This window comes from Dermatophagoides pteronyssinus, unplaced genomic scaffold (genome assembly GCF_027571235.1).
Source record: "Dermatophagoides pteronyssinus isolate colony J.1.1.1.1 unplaced genomic scaffold, Derpt_VIB-CSIC_2022.12 sq0001, whole genome shotgun sequence".
Lineage (NCBI taxonomy): Eukaryota > Metazoa > Arthropoda > Arachnida > Sarcoptiformes > Pyroglyphidae > Dermatophagoides > Dermatophagoides pteronyssinus.
The window spans coordinates 965,977-984,492 of record NW_027461525.1 but is presented as its reverse complement, the minus strand read 5'-3'; the positions used below and the strand labels follow the sequence as shown (position 1 = coordinate 984,492).

Below are 18,516 nucleotides of genomic sequence, written 5' to 3'. Positions count from 1 at the left end.
TCATGGTCAGAAATGCAATTGAATAGTTTTAAAAAATGAATAAAAAACCCAATATCCATATTGATCATTGGAAAACCTTTTTTTTTGTTAAAATTTTTGATTTTATTATGAAGAAAATTGATTAAATTATTATTCAAAAAAATTAACTTTAAAACAATCGAGCAAAATAATCCTAAAAATAAGGCGCGTCAATTGGAAACTATTTTGATTCTTGTAGTTAAAGTGTGTGAAAATAGTTTTTGGTATAATCAATCTTGTGTTTTTTCTTGTATTTAGTTGTTTTGACTTAAACCAGTGAGTTCTTTTTTTTTTTGGTAAGAATGTCAATTTTTATTTGTTTAAATTTATTTTAAAGAATTCTTTTTCTTATATAGGTTACTTTTGTTTTAAAAAAAATTTCCGAAAGAAGATAATGGATATCGAACGAAATCGTAGTAATCGTCATAATCATCCGAATGAATCAATTATTTCTTCTTCATACAAATGTCTATGTCAATGTATTCGTCTAACAAGATATTTACCATTTGTAATTATTTTTGGCCATTATTTCTATGCCCTATTTGTTTATATGTACTTTGTTATATACAAATATTATGAACAAATTTGGATTCAATCATTGTTGGTCATTTTTTTCCTGCCATTCTATCTTCTTTCATTAATATCATATGTAAAATGTGTATTTACTTCACATCGACCAATCGCTCCTGAATTTACTATACCTGATTCAATGCAATTGGATCAAATGACCGAAGATGAACGTAATCAAAATTTTGAATCATTAATTCAAACAAGAAATTTGCCAATATTTACTCGTGCATATAATGGTCAAGTTCGATTTTGTCCAAAATGTTGGGTATTGAAACCAGATCGTGCACATCATTGTTCAGTTTGTGGTAAATGTATATGCAAAATGGATCATCACTGCCATTGGGTTAGCAATTGTGTTGCATTCGATAATTACAAGTGTTTCATATTATTTCTATTCTATACATCAGTCACTTGTTTATATACTGTTTTAAGTTCTATCAAATTATTTCTGAAATTCTGGAAAGATGAATCATATCCAGGAAAAATTCATGTATTTTTCGTTGTACTTTTCTGTTTAATATTTTTATTGAGCATCTCAATTTTATTAAGCTATCATTTATATTTGGTATTCAAAAATGTTACCACATTGGAATCGTATCAAACACCAAGATTTAAACAATATGAATATGATTATTATCGTTATAATCTTGGATATAAACGAAATTTAAAATCAGTTTTTGGCGATAACAAATTATTATGGTTTTTGCCTATTTATAGTAGCCTAGGTGATGGCCATTATTATCAATTACCATTAATACCCGGATTATATGATAAATCAAATTCATTAACCGTTTGTGATGTAACTAGTTCAAGTTATCCTCAAGCCCTTTTACAATCACAGCAACATTCTCATTCATCTTCGTTCAATAATATTTAATCAATTATAATTAAACAATGGCAATGAACAATTTTTGATTTAAATATTATTTATTACAAAAATGTTAACACAAAGCAAAACAAAATTAACAAAGCAACAAAACAAACAATTTTCTTATATTGCAATTTAATTATCAAAGTATAAACATCGCGGTCAACAAACACACAAAATATTCTATTCTCGTTCTCTATATTCATTTGTAAATTACAAATTAACATTTTGTTTCTATTTGTTCAGAATTTATTGTAAAAAAATAAGCTAATTTGTAACAAACTTTACAAGATGGCATATAATTTGATTTTTGAAATTTTTTTTATGTTATTTTTTTTTTGTTTTAATTTTGATGTAAGCCTTTGAATATGAGCCTTTAGTTTGAAAATTTTTTAATATTATTGAAACAAAATTATTACCTTGCTGTGCCGCTTATATAACATACATATTTAGATTTATTCAAATTGAACAAAAAATTAAATTAAAAACATTCAAATAAAAAACGTTAATTCCAACGTCCTTTGATTATATGAAATGCATCAACCATAGCTCCATTCTATAAAATATTATAGCCATAAATGAAAAATAAGAAAAAAAACATTGAAACAAAAAATAAACCAGATTATATTTACCATAGTAGTATCACGTTGTCTAAAACGAATAAGTGTTTTATTTAAAATTAACATTTCTGTTATACCATAATTGGAAATACGTTTTGCACTCCATGGTTTTGGATATGTTATAAATGGATCAATTTTTTCCGGACAACCAGCTGAACCGACTAAAATATGTACAGGTGCTTTTGGTTGATTATATGCATCATCTGTCGAACCATTATAAACTTTACGATCATAAACGGGAAATAATCTTTCATATGTCTGTCATTTGAAAAAAGAAAATCAGATTTGTTTTTTTCATTTTCAATTCACATTAAAATGTATCTAACATGTTCATGAGCTCCGAAAATAATGTCCACACCATATTTATAGAATAAATCTTCTAATCCATATTGATTTACGATCGGAATTCCTTTACGTAACTATAGCCAAAAAACCAATGATTACTGCTTCAGCTTTTGATGATAATTAAATTATTTACAACTTTTTCAAAAAACTTACAATCGATTCATTTTCTGTACAATCATCATCATCAGCTGTACTACAATACATTGGTCTATGTGCCATTGCTATAATCCATGGACGTTCTGATCGGATTTCACGTCTGTTTGCTTCTCTTAAATCTTGTTCCAACCATTCAAATTGATTTTCAATTTGTTTTATACCATATTGGGTAGAATAATAAAATTCTGATGAAAATCCAATTACATGAGCTGGACCAATATTAAAACTATAAAACATATTGTTCATTTTTCCACTTGATTCATCAATCATTGTAAAACGGCTATCATAATCGGTATAATTACTATATAAATATAGGAAAATCAATGTAAAATTATTCAAAAATTTACATCCATTGATTAACATACTATTTATCATCTTCATGATTTCCAACAACAACTTGATAGGGAATATTTGCAGCAATAGGTTCAATTTCATTCATAAATTTATCACCTTTCGAACCACTATCATCATGCATATCATAAGCAATATCACCAACATGGAATATAGCATCGTATGCATTTTTTGATGCCTGTTGTTTTAAACTAATTAAAAACAATTAAAAAAAGAAAACAAATTACAATAAAAAAAAACATACAAAGGAAAAGATTGACCATTTTTCAGACCCATATCACCAAATACAGCGATTCGTGGATTCCAATGTTCTTGATCAAGTGGACGAGTATGAAAACTAAATTCATTGCTAAATTCTTGTTCAAAACCACAACGATAATCTGAAATTTTAAAGAATTATTATTATTTGCATCAAGTACAATCATCAATTATAATCAATTACAATATGTAGTATTTAGTTTAAGATCTTCAAGTTGAACTCGATAAACATATCTTGAATAAGAAGTTTGAAATTTACTCATATTACCAAATTTTCTCATATCATATTTTCCCGATTGAATACCATATTCAACTAATGGCTGTCCTGGTGGCTGTTCATGAGTTAACCAAGTAACATACATTTGATTTGGACCAGCTAAAAAAAATAGGGAAATTTTTAATCATTATAAAGATGTTGTTTTTCGAGAGCAATTTTACCGCCATAAGAGATGTGAACTTGTTCTGGTCCACATGAAACATAATCCAAAAAACCGAATGAAAATTCAATCCAAACAAAACAAACGATAAAAGTTTTTAAACGAAACATTTTTTTTTGTTTTGTTTAGTATTCAAAAATTGATCAAGTTTTAAAAAATGGATGGATTTTTTTTTTGAAATTAATCAAATTTATATACAAAATCTCAAGTGTTGATAATAATAATTTTTTTTCCTCTCTAATCATTAAAAAATATCAATTTTCTTTTTGATAAAATTCAAATTAAAATCCTATAAAATCTTATTAAATTTTTTTTTTTTTGATTGATTGATTTATCGATGTAATAAAAAATTGAAGATTCAAAATGATTTCTATTTCAAGTAGTTTTTAAAATAGTTAGAATTGTTATTTATTAATTTTTTTTTGCATATATAATACATTTAAATCACAGATTATAACAGTACAGATGCGTTGTATTTTTTTGCAAATCAATTACATAAAGAAATGTCAAAAAAAAAAACGAAATTGTAATGAAAGATTAAAGATGATGTGGCAAACTGAAGATGGGAATGTTTTGTTTTTTCGTTGTCCAGACAACATTTATTCGAATTAAATGACAACATTAAGATCACATATTTTTTCAATCAGTCTTTATTCGCAAACGTATTTCATCGACAGTATCCATTAGATTTTTTGAATCAATCACAAGAATATATGAAGCTTCCAACATGTTTTGTTTGTAAGCGGCTGTGTTTGGAATTCATGAGAAAAATTAAGTATTAATCTAATATTTATAAAAAGCATACAAACCTTCCATTGGCGTTTCACTATACATAATAGCTTTTTTCATTGATTCCACTAAATCATTCATATCTGTACTGAGTTTTTTTTGCGCCAAAGTTATAAGACGATGTTCATCATCAGGAATTGCTTCTAAAAATATATCAACATTTGCCAATAAATTACGAAGCTCTTGTCCAACATTCTGTTAACGAAATTTTTTTTAAAGTTTAGTTGAAAAAATTAAATAATTTTCGACTTACTTTGACTAGATCAATGTATTCGGTGGTATTCAATTCTTGAACACCTTTTAGTAAATATCGAACAGAATTGACAACGTTTATTGTACCCCAATAAACAGGATCTTCTTTACGATCAACATCTGCACTAAAGCAATTAACTTTTTTCATCATTTCGTTTCTAACTTTTGCATTAGTTAGTTGATTATGTTTGAAGAATTTTTTTAATGAAACTGAAAGTCCACAATCTTCTATAGTGTTGTTAGTCGATGAATCAAGGGAAGAGGTGGATGGATCATCTGATTGATCATCATGTTCAAGAGAAGATTTCGTTGATTTATATGAATTATATGATTCATCACCGAAACGAGATTTCAATTGAAGATTTGGTACGCTGTATACTTGTTGAACAGACAAACGCTGCATGAGTGGAGACTGAATTTGATCAGCAGTTTTATCAGAATGAGCATCTTCATAAATGCTGGGTGTTGTTGAATTATGTTCCGATGTTGACAACGAAGATCCACCATCTTTGTCGAAATGACTTCGAGGAAATACATCATCAGTTTGATTCAATTGCCATTTGAATTCATGTTGTTGTAACCATTTTTGGTCTTCTTGCATTTGTTTTCGTTGTTCATCTAGAATTTCTTTTATCTAATAAAAGATTCAAAAAAAATCAATGGAAAATTAATATCCGAAAAAAATAATTCGAAAAACTTACTTTGTTCGGATGAAGAACAGAACTTTGACTAGCGCTTGAGGACAAATTGGTTTCTTTATTGTTTACGATTTTAGTGTTGGATAAATGCATTCTTGAGAATGAAGATGACGATGACGACGAATGTTCTTTACCTGAGGATGCGGAAGAAAGACTTGTTTTTGAATCGGATAAATCATTAACAATATCGGCACGAGCAATAGCACCAATTAGACCAAGTTCATTTTGATAGATATCATATATTTTTCTTTTGATCAGTCTAAATGATGGACGTCGATCAGGCTCATAACGCCAACATTTTAATAATAATTCATATAATTGTTCTGGACAACGAGATGGTTTTGATAATCGATCACCACATTCAATTAAACCAATCACATCAGGATTTCTGACACCTGGAAATGGTTTTTTACCCAACATAAATATTTCCCAAACACAAACACCAAACATCCAAACATCAGAAGCTGTTGTAAAACGTCTAAAGTTAATCGATTCAGGAGCCATCCATTTAATCTGAGCGAGAAAAAAAGAAAAAGTTATGGAAAATTTTCTGGACAGAAATTTTTATGACAAACCGGTAATTTGCTATTTGTAGCCATATAATAAGAAGCATCTTCAATATAACGAGAAAGACCAAAATCAGCTAATTTAACACAATCAAAAGAAAATACAAGAACATTTCTTGCTGCAATATCGCGATGCACAAATTGTTTCGATTCTAAAAATGTCATAGCACTGGAGATTTGATACGAGTATTCTAATAATCGTCGATGTTCTAATTGTGAACCATTTTTTAGTAAAAAATTTCTCAATTCTCCATATTCAGCCAATTCCATAACAACATAAACAGGTGAGGTAGAACATACACCAATCAATTTGATAATATTACGATGATCTAGTTTATGCATTCGTTCGGCTTCACATAAAAGTTTTTGATCAATCATTTGAATATCATTTTTTGATAATGCTGAATTATCATTATTTTGAACACGAGAAATTTTAATTGCTACGGCAATATTTTTTTCATCACCACTTTTTCCATCAAGTTTTTTGTAGATACCTTTATGAACATTACCAAAATGTCCATTGCCCAATAATTCGTCGATTTGTAAATGTTCCCGTTGGATTTCAAGTCCGGCTTCAATTGGATTTGAATAATCATCGTATTCATGTGCATCTTTTTCATCTTTAATACATCTAGATTCGAAAGTATCATGTGGATAAGGACTAATCAGATCAAACTGAGCTTTTTTCGGCTCAATTATTGCTGATGAATTGGATCGAAGTGAATTTTTTTCGAAATTTTGTTCATCACTATATACATGTTGAAATTTTCTGTTTGTGGTTTCTAAATTTTTTAAAATTAATAAAAAATTTAAAAAAACTCAACAAATCAATTACCGGAAAGAATATTTAGCCAAATCGATTCCCGATTATTTGTTGCTAATCGATGGTAACCATCGATCAGATCGGCAATACTTTGAGCAATCGAAAATGATGGACATGTTAATACCAGAACATCATCTTCATTTTTTATTCGTAAAATAAGAAGAATTTTTTTCGAACCAGTACCGATAGAATCATCACCATTTGAATGATCAGTCATTTTATTCATTGTTGAATAACTTTTGATATTGATTTGTTCAACAAAATCAAATGATTTTACAATGAAGGTCGGCTATGGTAAAAAATGAAAATGATTTTCTTTATGTAATTGCTGTTTAAATAAATAAAAAACTTACTGGAGAAGAATTACTAGTAAAGTATGCAATGCCTATATTAGGTCCAATCATAAGATCAACCGGTACACACCAAATTGATTCCTAAATCAAAAATTCAAAAAAAAATCATTGAAAAAAATACATAAATGTCATGTCTACTTACACCAAGTGAACAATGAAAAACTTCACGATTAAAATCAATTAAATGTATTACTTGGCTCATAAAATTGAATGCTATTTGTTCTTGATTTAATTGATAGATTTTTTTATATTTCGACTTGACCAATTTTCTTAATTGCTTGGGCTAAATAACAATTAACATCAGAGATATTTTTCAAAAAAATTTAAAAAAACATTACCTTGATGGAATTTGTGAATGATATGGGAAAAATGCGATGAAAATCATTTTCCAAAACATCCCAATTTGAATTTTTTTCCAATGCTTGTGGCGTTAAATACGGATGTGATCGAATAATTTCATAAGAACCCAATTCTAAAATAAGATCTTGATTGGTGAGTAGTTTTGTTGTGGATAATTCTAATTCAAGAAATTCTTCCAATACTTGATTATAAAGAAATTTAAAACTTAAAAAATCGTTACGATAAAATTCTTCCAGATTTGATGGTATATATCGCATACGCAGTTCTAGTTTATAGCCTTTTTCAAATTGCATTTGATTTTGATCTAAAAATTCTAGCATATTTTTGCTTGGATGTATCCATATTTGATCATTCGGATTAAGATTACGACATATTAATCGAAGAGCAAATGACCATTGGCTAGCTGAAGATGGTGCAGTCGTCGTCGTCGATAAGTTAAGATTTGTTGGCGAATAGATTTGACTAGTCAATATACAGTTGATCACATCGAATGCACTATGTTCAGGATAGATTTCGATTTCAGTACAATTTTTAACTGGCCAATAAATTTTTACATAAACCGGACATTCCATAATTAATTGATTAGGATCATTTGAAGATGAATATGATGTTTTTGTAGAAAAAGAATGTTGTTGATGTTGATGATGATGATGATGATGTGGTTGTTGCTGTTGCTTAAAACTCATTAAAACACTTGATGATGATAAAGAAGAGGAAGTTGTAGTAGTATTTGTTGTTGGGGTAACCGTTGTTGTCATAAATAATGGTTTCGTTAGAAACGGTGATGATGATGATGCCGTTGATGATATCATTGAATTTGATTTAATGGAATCAGTATTTAGACTTGATATTGGACTTGATTGTTGTTTATAATTTTTTGAATCAAATATTGTTATTTGTTGAGCATTACTATTAAAATTGCGTTGATTGGACGATGATTTTGGTGATAATGATAAATTTTCCGAATAACGGATATTAATATAATCAATTTTATGGCTATGATTATCATTTATATTAGCTGCATTCGTTAAATGTTTATTATCAAAAACATTGTCATTATCATTATCATTTGTAAGTCGAGATGAGGATGATAAATAATCTGTACCATTAGCTAAATAAGTACCACTTGTAGCTAAATGTTGATGTGATGATATTATTGAACATGATTCATCTTTACTTTCCGAATCCAGATTATATTCGATAAAGTTGCCATTTCGCATTCTACAAACAACGAAAAACAAATCAAAAATTAAAAGTTAAAAAATTGCAACAAAAAAATAAGAAAAAATGTTATTAATCCTGTTCACCTAAGAATACAATTAGATTTTAATGAATCGGATGATTGTTGTTGTTGTTGTTTTTGATCAGAATGTAAATTATCATTTATAAAACTTGGATTATTATTTATATAAACAAAATTTTCGGTCACACATTCATCACCAACAGCACATTTAGAACGTAATAATAAAGGAGTTGATAATAAATGTGTATAACAACGTGAATTAATAGGACCACCACTAGGAAGACAAGAATAATCTGAATGAAATGGCCGGTTGGATGAACAGGTGAAACAATTCACGCCGTTTAACATTGAACGTATGTATGACATTTTTACTTGATTGAAATTGATCAAATCAACACAAGCAAAAGACAAACATCAAAAAAGAAACTTTGGATGAAAATGATTTTTTGATTTAAAGAAAAACAATCCAATTAAATTTTTTTTTACAAACGCAAGACAATAACAATGTTTTTTGTTTCAAGTATTGATGATGATGGAATCAAAATTTTAAACAAATTTAAAAACGTAATGAAAACGATGTTTTTGCAAGAAAGAAAAACATAATTTAATTTTCTAAATGGTTACATCATTTTAAAATCACATGTGTTAATCGTCATCATCATACGATTCAACAAGGAAATCAAATCAAAAAAATGTGGATTGATGTTGTTGTTGAAATAGACGGAATTGATCACACACACACATCATCATCATCATCAAACAAATCGAAATGAAATACTCAACAACAAAAAAACAAAATCAAAACAAAATAGATGCAAAAAAGGATTTTCATTTTCATTAGTTGGATTAATTAGATAAGAGTCAAGAATCAAAACTTGTTTTCCAGAACATAAAAAAACGATATTAGATAAATGTCAATGGACAATAATATAAAAACAAATGAACGAACGAACGAACAACGACATTAACAAATCTCTCAATAGCAATTATCATTTCAATTCAGATTTTGTTGTTTTAATTAATCGTAGATATTTTTCTCTTTAATCTTATTGATCGAGACAAATAAGGTAAATAAACGCACACATTGAAAACAGAAAAACAAATTGACCCTGATTCTGTGAACAGGGTCGTAAAACAAAAAACATTCAAAGATCAATTTAATCTTCTTCTGGTTTTTTTCACAATTGACAAAAACTTTATCCAAAAAAAAACAATCATTTGAATTCATTCATTGCTTGTTTGCTTGCTTTGGTCTAAATAAACTAAGTTATTAGGTCTACTATGTGTGCGAATATGGATTATTTTAAATTTTTTTTCTTCTGAATCCAGCAAAAAAAGCGCCCAGCAAAATAGAAACAAAAAGGGTGTTGGTAAATACTATGATGATGATGTTAATGACGTGCTGAGGCCAATTGTCTATATTGTGTGTGTGTGTGTGTTTATCGTATACACAATGTGTATATTACGATGAGGTTACTCTAGTTTGAAAGTTATTACTCTAATTCAACAAAAAAAAACATCATCATCATCATTATAAACAAATTTAAATGGTGATGATGATGATGATGATGATGTACAACTTGTATAAGCATGTAAAACATTTGTATATTACATGTATAGATTGAAAATAATGATGGTTTTTAGTAATTGATGAAACATTGTGTATGATATATAAAACATTTATGACGACAGAGATAGATAGAACCAATGTGTGTGTGTATATGTTCATTGCGGAACAAATCCCTACAAGACTAACTATAACAACAACAACAACAACAATCCAAACAAAACAACAATGTTAGACATAATAATAATAAATATTTAGAGAGAGAGAGAGAGAGAGAGAGGATGTTTTAGTTGTTCAATACACACACACACAAAAAAAAAAAAAAAAACACACACACACACACACAATAAACAATGTTACATCCATATAGATCCCCCCAAAGAATTATTTGCCTTTTTTCGGCAATCATTTTTATTATTTAGTTAATTCAATAAATTTGAGGACAATGTCTTGTTTTTTTTTTGTAATGTTATGATAATCGGTAATCGTCATCATCCTTAGTCAATTCAATGTGTGTGTGCATTTGATAATGGTGATGTTTGGCCAATTTTTCATTCAATCAATAAACAAACAAACAAAACAAAACAATCCATTTATAAACAAACAACCATAACAAATATTACATGTGAGGTTATGGGATTTTTTTATTTTTGCTCGATAACGATCGATCACCTCTCTCTCTCTCTTGTTTTTTATCTAGGTCTTTGCACTGGTGGTTTTTTTAGGGTTATTTTCAATCAAATTTTTTTTTTTTTTAATTTGCATATACAAAATATCAAGGGGAAAATTATTTTCTATCTCTTCACTCTCATTGAATGATGTGATCGTTAAATGAATTTTGGCTTTTTCTGTGCCAATAAATCAAGTTAAGCTATGAAAATGAAAATGTTTAATGTTTAATCTGCCTATGATGACGATTTATTTCCATTCAAACCAAATATAGACAGACATTTGGATCAAAATATTTGGATTTTTTTTTTTTTGCTTTTTATCATATCAAACTTTTAAATCTTTATTTTGAAAATTAAATATGGGAAATCGTCATAAATAAAGACAAGACAAAATCAAAAAAAAAATTTAATGTTTATATGGAGCCCATATACGTGTGGAAAAATCCTCTGGACTTTTTTAGAGACATTCGATATATGCAACAAACAAACAAAATTTAAGAAGAAAAAAAAGATATAATTTTTTAGCCAAGCCAAACACCACTCCAAATTTGTTCATCGATGTTTTTTTTTTTTTTGAATTTCTGCAAAACATCTTCAATTTGAAGAGAGAGAGAAAGAGAAAAACGAAACAAAAAGAAATAAATGTTCAGTTTTTATTTATTTATTTTGTTTTCCTTTTCGTTCTGTCAATTTACATTAAGGTTTTTCATAGAATTTTCGTAAGCGAAAAAAAAACAGACATTGATCGGTTAAAAATAGATATATTGAAAAGAAATGAATTTTTCAAACAAAACATGTGTACAATTTCAATTTTACAAACCAACAAGTACCCTTTCTTTGAGAAGAAATGAAAAATTTTCACTGTTCATTTTGATCGAAATCATTTTCATTTGATTATTATCAAGATCAAATCTCGCAGTTTGAGAAAAATCAATGTCCCAAAGAAGATAACAAGATAACAAGCTGAAAAAAAACGATGTAATGAATTTTTAATCATGATCACGATCATCATGTATCCAATTAATTTAAAATATCCTCAAGAACAAATTCGTACTAAAAATAATTGAAAGAAAACCACATAGAGAAAACTAAGAAAATCTAAAAATATGATCACTGGTATGATTCATTGGTGATATATTGCTACAAAAAAAAAAATGGCAGATGATGATGGTTAAGAATCAAGTTGAAGAAGATGATGTCATCAATGTGTTTGTTTGTGTTCGAAATCATTAATGTTCAAAAATAGATCATTTTCTTCTACGGCAAATGGTTGTTCAAATGCAATACCGACGAGAAAAAACTACTATTAAAAAAACTGTTTGTTGACAATAAATTTTAAAAAATTTCAATATTTCCAATGTCTTCGAACTCTCGAATGATGATTACTTTCATGTCAATCATCCATTCATTCATTCAATAAATATGTGTTTATAAATATCAATCAAACAAAATAAACTTACCTAAGCATATAAGTATTATCTAAACATGCTGAACGTGGTCGTGGTTTTTTCCGTATCAAACCGGATGAATGATTTGGACGTATAAATGATAATGATGGTTGTTGTTGTTGTTTAGGTTCATGAATTGAATTTTCAATCCAATTTGAATTCACTTTATTATCACTATTTGAATTTGAATTCGAATTTGGATTCGAAAATTGTTGCTTTGACTCAACAGTTGTTTTATTTGTTTTTGTTGATGTTAAAATTGGCGACATCTGTTGATTTTTTCGTTCATTATTACATTGATTTAAATCTAATGGTGAACGACGATTTAATAATGATTCAGTCATTAAATCATTTTGACGATCAAAAAATTCAGCTTGAAAATCATTTGATTTTTTCCATTTTGATTGTTTTTCCTACCAAATAAAATTAGCAAAAAATAAAAAACATGAGGGTTGCGGTAAAAAAAATATTTTGTCTATAAATGGTTCTAAAGTAAGTAAACACACTGCTGCTGGTTAGCTACCAAAAAAGGAACAAATTTTCCTTTTCTTCAGTTTGTTTTTTACCTTGGAATTGAATGAATGAAAAAATGATGATAGCCAACTTTTTCGTACAACATTATTGAATTTATGTTGAATTGTATCGACAAAACTATTTCGATCATTCGAATCATTCAATTCGAATGATGATGATATTTGATTCGAACGACTAGACATTTTCATCATTTTATTATCATCAATGGTCACTGATTTATGACGATAACGACGATTGGATGTTGGTGGACATGAACTACGTAAATTATTTGATCGAATGAAATTTGTTGATGATGATTGTGACACATGTTGTTGTTGACTATCACGTCGTAATAAAACTTTTGTCATAGCATCATCATCATCACCGTTATCACCATTATCATCATTGCCATTGATTTCTTTTTCATTGTTAATCGATTTAGATGTTTGTTTTGTTGTTGGTTCTTTCCAAAATGATTTTAAATCATCTGGTTTTTGAAATGGTTCAATACGATCCGTTTGTTTATTATTCTGATTATTATTGTTATTTAGATTCTGTCGAAATCTTAACGGTCGTATTGGTTCTTTTTGTGACAGAAACATTTTGTCATTTGAATCTTCGCCGACTTCTTCTTGTTGATGGTGCTCAAATGATTCTTCGTTTTCGTTTTCGTCTTCTTCACGTATGATATCGATTGGATTTTTCGATGTTTTTGTTGTTGATGGTGATAAAAGATTATTTAAACCACCATCACCGCCGTCAACAATATTACTGGTAGAATGGGATGATGATGATGATGATAAACAAACATTACATCGACAATGATATCTATGTTGTTGTTGCTGTAAATATTGTAATGAAACTTTGGTTGATGATGATGATGATGATGGTGAAACAGACGATGGTTGTTGCAATTTATGATTGATATTAGTTTCAATTTTATTCAATAATGATGGTGGTTTTGGTGATGATAATAATGATGATGATGATTGTTGTTTTTCTACCGACATCGACATTAAACTATTATAATTATTATCAATGTTAAAACAGGAAATGGCTTGGATGTTAGCTGCTGTGTCTGTTGATGATAAAATTGTCCGTCAATGTTGTTTGTTGTTGTTGTCGTTGTTTTATTGTCGTTAATAGCATTATGATGATCATCATTATTATTTGCTAATGTAGAACATTGAAAGGATATTGAATCATTGTAATTTTGTCGTGTGAAAATTCGTTTTTAACCTAGAAAAAATTTTCAATTTCAAAAATAAAGAAACAGAAAAAAAATTATTATCCTCATTACACAATGATAAGCGGCAAAATTAGGTAGGTAGAGTTTTTGTTTTTTGTTGTTGTTGTTGTTGGTGGTGGTGGTGGTGTAATAAACTAGTTCAAAGTTAAAAATAATATTAACCATTGATTGAATAGAATTGGACTTGAAATCGACCGACTGAATATGAAATGAACATCTCTTTTTACATCCACTTAACTAATAGAATCTTCCTACTTAAGATTGTGTTCATTTTGTTCAAAAAAAAAAACAAATAAAGATGTATAAATCAAAAGAGATGCTAAATAACAGTGGTTTTGTGGCAAAACAACGAAGAAGAAGAAGAAATATGATTGAAAAAAAGAGAAACAGAGAGTGAGAGACAAAGTGACACGAATTTTTTTTTCTTTTGGTAAAAAAGAACAAAAACTTTCCAATCAACTTATTCTCTGAATATATATTCTCATTTATGAATATTCTTCTTTTTTTTTCTGTTTGATTCATTCATTCATTCAACATGTACATGTTGGTTGTTTGTTTTAGACATCATCATCATTTATCATATAAACTCTATTTCTTTCGCTATACAGTGAAAATTTCATTCAATCACAACCTTATTTCATTTTTTCTGCTTTGCTTGAAATATATATTCAATTCTTATGATTAAAATTGTCTCATTGTTGTCGAAATAGAAAAAAAAAACACTAAAGCAATCATCATTGTCGTTTTCGTCGTTGTTGTCGTTAAGAACCATCATCATATTTTACCATATAGAATTGGCTGTTAATAGCCAAAATTTGAATGAAAATTTTTTTTTTTTGCTTTATCATCGTTTTTTTTGCACCACCACCAACTAAGTAACTAACTTTTAAAAAACTTCATATCCGATCGTGTGTGTGTGGGTGTTCAAAGTGATGCAATTTTCGTTCGTTCGTTAGATTCTACCTTTTTCTTTTTCATAAAAATATGATTTTTTGTTTTCGCTCGATCTCAATATGGTTGATTATTGAATGGAATCCTTACTACCACCACCAACACACCAAAAACAAAATAGACATTGAAACAGTGAATAAGGGAAAAATGATTGAAAGGTTTATCACTTGAAAGATGATATTGATTTTTTTTGAAATGTAATGAAATGGATATATCATATGGACAAAACCGAAAAAAAACTAAATTTACGCACACTTGATAGGAATCAATGGCATTCAAATCGATGAAGAGAAGAAGAAAGCAAAATGCGAAACCAGATCAAAAAATCAAAATTGATTGATTGATTGTGATCCAATCAGATTATAAGGTTTATTGCACTTGAATTTTGACACTATTTTTTTAAGAAATTCATTCAGAAAAAATCAAAGAAGTAGCAGAAACTATGATGATGATGCTTGTGGAGAAATCAAATTGACATTTATCTCTTCGTTGAAGAAGAAAAGAAAGAAAAGCTTTGAAAGTTGAAAAATCCTGACGATGACGATGATGATACAATGCAGATGTGTGAATGAATGTTTTCATTTCATGAATGAATGAAACGGTAAATATCTATCCATGTTTGTTATCTTCATGATGATGATGATGATTTGTATTGACAAACTTGAAACTTGATGTGGAAAACCAGTTGTTGTTATTTTATCACAACGCAGGACAAAAAGATAGAGAGAGATACAAACCAAACCAAATCAATCAATCAATCAATCAAAGTTTTGAATCGAAAAAAGAATTTAGGTTGAGTAAATAATATATGTGTGTGAATGTGAAACGTGGTTTTAGAAAGAAAGAAAAAAACTGTTTGTTTGTTGATTTTTCGGCTGATAAGAATCATTTTATCATGTTTCGAGTGTGATTAAAGAAAATTTTTATCAAAAACAAAAAATCAGACAATTTTTTTCTGATTTGACAAACAATTAGAATTTTAAAATTCTTGAAATCAAATTTGAAATTTTCGTCTGACGATGAGATTATGATGCTGTTGTTGATGCTGATGATCACATTTGATGTTTATTTCGAAGGCATAAGTATTTTAAAGTTTTCATCACCATCATCGACTAGGACGACAATCGACGAATGCCGGAACGAAGATTCAATGATAATAACGACGATGTTGTTGTTGTTGATGGTAATGGTGATGCCGCTTGTTTTGCGCGATTTGTGGTGGTGGTAGCCAATTACCAAAAAAATTGAGACAATTTTTCAAAAAAAAACATACGAAGGCGTCATTTCAAACGAATGAAAAAAATCCTTATGAAATCCTTATTTTAAAAAAAGACATTCGCATATAATATCAAACCAAAGCTGGGATGCAATCATCATCTAATTTCAACTGAAGAAGAAGAAGAAGATATTCGCGTGGCGAGGATTTTTTTTTCTGGCTGGCTAAATCACATACTTATAGCAAGCAAGCAACACTGATTATTATGTGACACCCAGCCATAAACAGTTTAACTGTCGTTTTTTCTGAAGAAAAAAAAACAGGAACATTTTGATGATGATGATGATGATGAACAGGATCCTTCAAAGTGAATGTACAGTGGTAAAAAGACAAACAAAGATGATACGGATTTTTTTTTGTTTTTTGTTTTCAAACGACAATGATAAAGAAGATATGTAGAGAAGCCATATATATTGCCAAATTAGTGTAGTTAAGCGCCAAGTAAAGCGTTGTTGTCTTTTCATATTTTTATGCGATGTAATTCTGTTATGTTCAGGAGTAATAGCAAGAATCAAGAATCAAGAACAAAGCCAAAATCAATGACAAACTTGATTACATTCGCAAGAATTTCTCCCCATTCTCTCCCCCAGTTTTTTCGCTTTCAAACATGATAAATGTTCAAAACCAAAAGAAAAAAAACTTACAATGAAATACAAAATCAACAGGTTTCCAAAATTCAAAACGAAAATTCAAATTTGAAACAATTCACATTATGGAAACAAAAAACTACTATGATTGATAATGATGATGAGAATAGGCGTTGAACGGAACATAAAATTATTTGATTGAAAGAAAAAACAAATGTTGTGCAAAAATATCGTCGTCGTCGTTGGTGTTTTTCATCATCATCATCATTAAATTTTTGATTTTTGATGTGAAAAAAAGACCTTCTTCTTCATCGTTTCGCCTCGCTCGTACAAAGCAACAAGTAGTCTTTGAATTTTTTTTTTTTTTTTTTTTTTTTTTTTTTTTTTTTGATTTTCATTTTTTTCGTATCCAAAGAGAAAAAGTGATCGTAGGCGATCCAAGACTACTACCTGTTAACATACAACTGACATAAATAATAATTACTATTGAAGAAGAAGTTTGTTGTGTATCCTTGCCACCATCATCAACACAATCATTCGCATTATTGATGGCCATTGATGATGAGAATAATGAATATGCATTCAATTAATATACCAACGCATGATTGAAAATAATGGGATGTTTTTTTTCTGGGGGGATGATGATGAAAAACAAATGATGTTTGTTTGTGTTTGAAATTGAATTAATGGTGAACCCTATAGGGTTGAATCGAAAAGGATTGAATCAATCAAAAATCAAGCGAGATTCTATAGAAATGTAATCCGTTTTTTTTACCGATATCCGATGCATATTCGAAAAAATGAGCCATTTTCATTCATTTATAAATGAATTATTTTTGTCATGGAAAAAACCAACAACGTGACATAAATGTGCGTAGGTGAATGTGGGACACTCGTTTTTATGCTTCGGGATTGTTTTTTTGATGTTGATGTTGATGTTTATTTATTTTTTCCCTTTGACTATTAAAATATTATGAATGGATGGTTAAATGGGAAAAAAAAGATTATTATTATTTTGAGGAAACAAAAACTGAATATTATTTACTTACTGGGTCGTGAATGTGATATTGGTTGGGCAGACATTTTTCGAGGATTGGTGTATATCTTCTTACGAATCATGATGATAATACTGATGATGATAATGATTATTTCGGGTAAACATTTAATTTAAGAAAAAAGAAATTTTCTAATTGGGTTAACAATCCATTGGTGGATACAAAATTGATTATAATCGGAAATTCCTTTATTTTATTTTGACATCAAACAATCGATTGCGAAAAAAAAATCGATTATGTTGTTCATCACTTGCTCATTCGAGTTTTTTTTCTTTGGCTTTTTTCGAAACAAAATTCGAAACTTCAAACTTTTTCAACAAAAAATAAATCATGTCTGATCATCATCATCAAAAAAAATCTGATTCGTCTTCGACAATCACAAATGAAAATCCAGAATTGCAAAATCTAATGAAAGACAATGTACAAATAACCTTCAGTTCGATTAAAAACCTTGTAAGTGTATAGTGAACTATTGTTTTCATGAAATGATTT

At 28.6% G+C, this 18,516-nt stretch overlaps 3 protein-coding genes and 1 long non-coding RNA gene across 4 annotated transcripts; 1 reads left to right on the top strand and 3 right to left on the bottom strand.

The window, feature by feature from the left end:
* Positions 1 to 374: 374 nt before the first annotated feature.
* Positions 375 to 1,704, top strand: LOC113798444 (palmitoyltransferase ZDHHC20-B-like). The gene has a single exon (XM_027348983.2). The coding sequence runs from the start codon at positions 413 to 415 to the stop codon at positions 1,463 to 1,465; it is 1,053 nt and encodes a 350-aa protein (XP_027204784.2). The 5' UTR covers positions 375 to 412; the 3' UTR covers positions 1,466 to 1,704.
* Positions 1,705 to 1,888: 184 nt separating this feature from the next.
* On the bottom strand, positions 1,889 to 3,796 carry LOC113798441 (acid phosphatase type 7-like). Its single transcript, XM_027348981.2, has 8 exons — positions 3,625 to 3,796; positions 3,371 to 3,562; positions 3,173 to 3,308; positions 2,943 to 3,119; positions 2,575 to 2,878; positions 2,403 to 2,495; positions 2,089 to 2,334; positions 1,889 to 2,012 (listed from the first exon to the last, which is right to left on the bottom strand). Exons 1-8 carry the CDS (start codon positions 3,731 to 3,733, stop codon positions 1,962 to 1,964), a joined length of 1,308 nt encoding a protein of 435 aa, XP_027204782.2. The 5' UTR covers positions 3,734 to 3,796; the 3' UTR covers positions 1,889 to 1,961.
* A 297-nt stretch (positions 3,797 to 4,093) lies between these two features.
* Positions 4,094 to 14,100, bottom strand: Fak (protein tyrosine kinase 2 Fak). Its single transcript, XM_027348979.2, has 11 exons — positions 12,960 to 14,100; positions 12,406 to 12,806; positions 7,443 to 8,685; positions 7,247 to 7,387; positions 7,105 to 7,185; positions 6,764 to 7,040; positions 5,938 to 6,710; positions 5,366 to 5,875; positions 4,666 to 5,298; positions 4,433 to 4,607; positions 4,094 to 4,369 (listed from the first exon to the last, which is right to left on the bottom strand). Exons 1-11 carry the CDS (start codon positions 13,920 to 13,922, stop codon positions 4,263 to 4,265), a joined length of 5,304 nt encoding a protein of 1,767 aa, XP_027204780.2. The 5' UTR covers positions 13,923 to 14,100; the 3' UTR covers positions 4,094 to 4,262.
* Positions 14,101 to 17,364: 3,264 nt separating this feature from the next.
* On the bottom strand, positions 17,365 to 18,304 carry LOC142645294 (uncharacterized). The gene is made up of 3 exons (XR_012846445.1): positions 18,019 to 18,304; positions 17,745 to 17,929; positions 17,365 to 17,665 (listed from the first exon to the last, which is right to left on the bottom strand). It is a non-coding gene; the product is annotated as an uncharacterized LOC142645294 (long non-coding RNA).
* Positions 18,305 to 18,516: the final 212 nt, after the last annotated feature.

What these genes read in the sequence shown, in the direction of transcription:
- LOC113798444 (XM_027348983.2), top strand. Translation starts at nt 413, where the DNA reads ATGGATATCGAACGAAATCGTAGTAATCGTCATAATCATCCGAATGAA.
- LOC113798441 (XM_027348981.2), bottom strand. Translation starts at nt 3,733, where the DNA reads ATGTTTCGTTTAAAAACTTTTATCGTTTGTTTTGTTTGGATTGAATTT. An exon ending in TAAACTAAATACTACATATT is followed by an intron (nt 3,309 to 3,370) that starts GTAATTGATTAT and finishes TTAAAATTTCAG; the next exon opens with ATTATCGTTGTGGTTTTGAA. An exon ending in AATGGTCAATCTTTTCCTTT is followed by an intron (nt 3,120 to 3,172) that starts GTATGTTTTTTT and finishes GTTTTTAATTAG; the next exon opens with TTTAAAACAACAGGCATCAA.
- Fak (XM_027348979.2), bottom strand. Translation starts at nt 13,922, where the DNA reads ATGTCGATGTCGGTAGAAAAACAACAATCATCATCATCATTATTATCA. An exon ending in TTACTAGTAATTCTTCTCCA is followed by an intron (nt 7,041 to 7,104) that starts GTAAGTTTTTTA and finishes TTTTTACCATAG; the next exon opens with CCGACCTTCATTGTAAAATC. An exon ending in CTGTTCTTCATCCGAACAAA is followed by an intron (nt 5,299 to 5,365) that starts GTAAGTTTTTCG and finishes ATCTTTTATTAG; the next exon opens with ATAAAAGAAATTCTAGATGA.